Source organism: Pundamilia nyererei, unplaced genomic scaffold, assembly GCF_000239375.1.
Source record: "Pundamilia nyererei isolate P.nyererei 1_Seehausen unplaced genomic scaffold, PunNye1.0 scaffold00002, whole genome shotgun sequence".
Lineage (NCBI taxonomy): Eukaryota > Metazoa > Chordata > Actinopteri > Cichliformes > Cichlidae > Pundamilia > Pundamilia nyererei.
In genome coordinates, this window is record NW_005187403.1 from 6496992 (window position 1) to 6501757 (window position 4766).

Sequence of the window (4766 nt, forward strand, 5' to 3'; positions counted from 1 at the left end):
GCCAAAAAATCCAATTCTGCAGGAATGCAGAAATCATTTGGTAATTTGTTTTGACACTTTGGGTTTTCTTTAAATAAATTATTTCTCCTCTTGTGTCAAGAAAACCTTCAATTCTTCATCATCTTCATGTTTAAAGAGCACAAATGTAATCATAGAACTTCGTTAGACTGAATCCCAGATACAAGGACAGCACAAGTGATGGGACACAATAGCTAAACATCGGCCCAAGGCGTTGGTGAGCAGGCCAGTGGCAGTCAACAAGGCAGATATAAATTTAAAAGAAAAAAGAGGTTCTGCAAAAGAGGGGGCAGGCATTAGCTGGCAAAACTGTCGCCTCAATTGCAGACATATTTGCAGATTTTTATCTGTGTACTCACATCTGTGCGCAGGGCTTTTATGTTCTTGCCACCCTTTCCAATAACAGCACCGGCATTCTGTGAAGAAAAAAAAAATTGATGAAAAGGTGAAGAAAACAGCAATGCAGTCCCAACAGCTGATGTGTGAGTCTTTTTACTTTGCTCTGAAGCAGCACTCGCAGCTCCACCATCTCATCTGTGTTGCGTGAACGTTTGAAGGCCTGCTCCTCATCCATGTCCTCAGCTGGGCGCTTACCTAAAGAGACAGGTGATTTGGTCAAACGGAGACGGGCAGTAACTCTGAACGCAGTACTCAAACAAGTAGTTCAGGGTAATTGTAATAATATATATATAAACATAAAAAACACACTTGTTGTTCTTCCAAGACATTGTTACCATAGTATTCTATAATACCAAACAACACAAACAATTTAGGACTGAGTTGCCTTACCGTTAGGGAAAATAAATTGGGGGAAAGAACCAAATTAACATTACCGGCTAAAGCCACTGAAAGCTTAGAAAAAGTGACAAAAACATAACTACACGTCAGGAGCTAGGTCTACGCCATGTTCCACCCAAAGAACAGGTTTCATTTAGCGGCCAACTGCATCCTGGAAGAAGTCCAACACCACCGTGTACCCTTCCTGGATTAAAACATGGGACAGATCTGCTCAGGGCCCACAGAACAGCAGTATGCTGGACAGGCGAATCCCTCAACCATCTGACATGTGCACATGCTATGAAGCATAAGCCAGTTTCTTTTCCCCTACCTCTCTCCTTTCCTTAAACAAACTAATTACCATTTGTATCTGCAGACTGTACTTCATGCCGGATGACATGACAGACAGGCTTAGCTTATTTTTAAAAGCAGGACCTCATTTACATCTTTACATTACTCTAATGAATTGCTTAACTCATCAACATAAACCTGTGTGGGACCTTACCATTAGTGTCAGTGTTGCTGAATGAGATGTCTTCGTCCTGCTGTTTGCCTTTCACCTCCATTGTCTTTCACCTGCAGCGGGAAAAACAAACAGGTTCCTCTCCCTGGATCTGCTAAACGGAGGGGATCAAATGATACAATCAGTCAAACGGCATACAGTACATGCAGGGACACACCTGATCAAATAATCTGAAGGAGTTGGCCAATATTATCAGCAGACATTGATCTATCACAGTCATTACTTAAAAAGTATCAGTCAGCCACTACAACTATAGCATGTATTTTTCTAAGTACGTGAATTAGCCAATTGCAGATATGACTGATTAACTGCCTGCAATATAAAGTGACCACTGAATGTTCCCACAGCCCAGTGTGCCTATAAACTGAGCTGTGGAATTATACCACCACAATCAAAAGAGGAGATGAAGCAGAAAATCCTCACAAAACAGATGCTGCCACCAAAGAATTTGGGGAATTTATTCTTGATAGTTGTCTGCAACAACACGTGACTAAGCTACGTGCAGCACACGAAATTCATAAGCATGTATGTATTTGCTCAGGCACCATCCCGCAGTACTTCATCCCAGAGATAATAATCTAGGATTGGACATGTGAAAGTGTGGTAGCTCCTGAGTGTTGCTGGCCTGCATGCACTGTACTGTACAAACGCAGCCCACCTAAATGCGCTGCCTACTGTTGCTAGCCAAGTACTGTACATGCTGTCTGGACCTCTGCAGGCCTTGCTAAACTTAAAAGGAGTGCCAGTCAACGCCCACATAGATCAGGAATTAACAGCACCCGTTTTAACCACCAAGAGCCGCCACAGACACCTAACGGTTAAAGAGGAGACTCCAGAAAACACAAACACGTATGTGCGCTAATGTCATCCAGAGCACATTAGCCGTTTGAGAAAGGTCCAACAAATGGCTAATATCGAGTCTTTTTTCTCCCCTTGGTTTTCATCAAAAATGAAATTCAAAACAGCAACCCGAGGTGACTGGACATTAGAGAAACTGCTCCCGAAAGAAAATGTGTTTATCACCTGATGCCTGCGAATAAGTTAGCTATCTGTTAACGGTACTGACATTGCGCTCCCAAGCTAACAGCGCTGCAAAGCTAGCCAGTTGGTGTGTTTTACGAGGCGTGCCTATCAGCTCCACTGTCCACGTTGTGACTGTACAAAACCGCAAATAACAGCAGAGCTACGCGGCTATCCTGCTAATGTCAGCCGTCAAGTCTTGTTTAATCGCCGACAGCTTGCGAACAGATCGAATGACGCCACGTTACAAGCCGAGCTATGAAATGTACAACAAACAGAAAAACAAACCTGGGGCTAAAAAAACTACGTTCACTGCGGTCCTCAGCGTTCAGCGGTTGCCTCGCCTTGAAACGTTTTCAGCACGGAAACACACGCTGTGGATGAGCTCGATTCGTCGACCCTCTCCCGGTGGCTCCAAGTCAACACCGGCGGGCGGGGCTAAGGCACGTTAGATCCGCCGAAAGGAAACTTTGTACCCGTAATGGGACAATGTATCAGACACCCTCCTCTAAATATTTTGGGAATTTCTGGTCCTGAATTCAGACTGCCTGGCTAATTAAACTTGCTTCATATGAACGTCAATAAGAAATAAGATTGGAAAGGTGGAAATTTAGTGCGATTAAACATTTACATATTTATTTTAAACAGTGTGAGTAGCTTAACCATTCTTTAAAAAGATCGGACAAACAGCATAGGTCGTGTGGTTAATTCAAAAAAGAAAAAAAAGAAATTTGAAAACATCATGTTACTAACCACTCCTTAAAAACATTTGTTTCGCATTTCCTTTGCTCTGCTGTATCTATACATTTATGCTGCTTGTTAAATTACACCCTGAATTTAGAAGATGTAATTACACGTCACAATGCTGGCAAAGAAACATAAGTGAGAGGGAGTATTATGGACTGTGAAAATATTTGTTAGCATTTTCTGGTGGAAGATGTAGGAAGCCACCTGAAAGAAATCACATTTGTTGTATTTGAAATCAAACTATTGTGCGAGTGAGGCCTATATAAAGAGAGCAAGTGGATATTCCAGGATTTATATCAGCAGTGCCACAGCTGCATTAGTGCAACAGGCAGAGGCACTATTAGAGAGAGAGTGACACATGGCACTCAGAGGTTCCTGAATGGGAACATTTTTCAACGGCAAAGCTAGGAGTAAAAACTCCAAGAGCAAAAAATTTTTGGTTTTGGATTGGAGTGTTTTTGGTATCATATCTAAGGGCGAACCTTTTAAGTGGTTTTGATTAGTGTGTACATGACGTGAAATGAAAGATGGGTTGGAGATTGATTCTAATTATTGGTTCAAAGTGACTTGCTCTTATCGTGGACTTGGATGTTTCAGAACTGACACCATATGAACAAGGACTCGTTTGCGGACGAGCTTCTCTTTTTCCCGCTTGTTCATGCTCATATTCCAGAAGTTAAACTGCCTCGAAGAAGCGATACTTCCAGCTAAGAACACCAACAAGCAGAATTGGGGAAACTGATATACATTTTTATAGATTATTTATAGATATTCCCCATTTTCACAATAAAAGAAATGGCACATTCCACAATCTGTATTCTATTGCATTTTAAAGTGACCCCCCCCCACCCCCCCAGACAAGATCACGATCAAATATTATTAATCCAGAGCCACCAGCTGGCTTCCATGCATGTATTGCAAATCAGAAGCCCTGAATCATGCCCATATTTCCTCCATCAATCACCCCCCACACCTTTTCTCAAAGTGTTGTTATGCTTCTTCAGATATATATGCAAGGATCTATTGCAAAATAAAGAGCTCTCTCTTCTCTCTCCTATACTCTGAGGTTGCCATGGAGACAGATATAATTCAGTTCTTGATGTTTCTCTTAAAAAAAAAAGCCTGCGTACATATTTTCATCTGCAACCATAGCGACACTTGACATTGTCCGCGCTATTTGTAAAGACCAAGTCACCATAGCGACACTAACCATCCAGGCTGTGTCACAGATCATGTGTCCTGGCTGCCTCCTCGTCGTGAGTGGAAATTGAGGAATCCGGTGGTAAACATGATCTATTTATTCATTTTGAAAACATATGACCAGCTTGATGTTTTGGCACTGGACAGCAATTACCGAAAAACCAAACAATAAATAAATAAATATTGAACAGAGACCACATCTGGCATGGAACTGGCACATTTTGGGACGTATACGGGGGAAAAGCAATATGTTACAATTAATTTATAAAGAAAAATGATCACGCATTCGTGCATCAACGTCAGAGCAACATATTTGCAGTTCAGCCCCGAAATGTTTATTGACAAATACTTTAACACCCACCCACAAAAATGTCTTAAACTCCTACTAAAACATGCAACAGTCTGCTGAAAGTTGGTTTTATTATTATTATTATTATTATTATTATTATTATTATTATTATTATTATTATTATTATTATTA

At 41.2% G+C, this 4766-nt stretch overlaps 1 protein-coding gene across 3 annotated transcripts in view; it reads right to left on the bottom strand.

Moving 5' to 3' along the window:
• The window catches only part of hnrpkl (heterogeneous nuclear ribonucleoprotein K, like), a 15529-nt gene extending 12747 nt beyond the window's left edge, over nt 1–2782 (bottom strand). For 2 of the 3 annotated variants that reach the window (XM_013909538.1, XM_005720300.2), the window contains exons 1-4: nt 2627–2782; nt 1301–1412; nt 515–612; nt 378–434 (exon numbers count right to left, since the gene is read on the bottom strand). In XM_013909538.1, coding sequence (XP_013764992.1) covers nt 378–434; nt 515–612; nt 1301–1361 — 216 coding nt within the window. In that variant the 5' untranslated portion in view covers nt 1362–1412; nt 2627–2782. The remainder of the gene's footprint in view (nt 1–377; nt 435–514; nt 613–1300; nt 1413–2626) is intronic. The other variant, XM_013909536.1, reaches the window with a different exon arrangement.
• Nucleotides 2783–4766: the final 1984 nt, after the last annotated feature.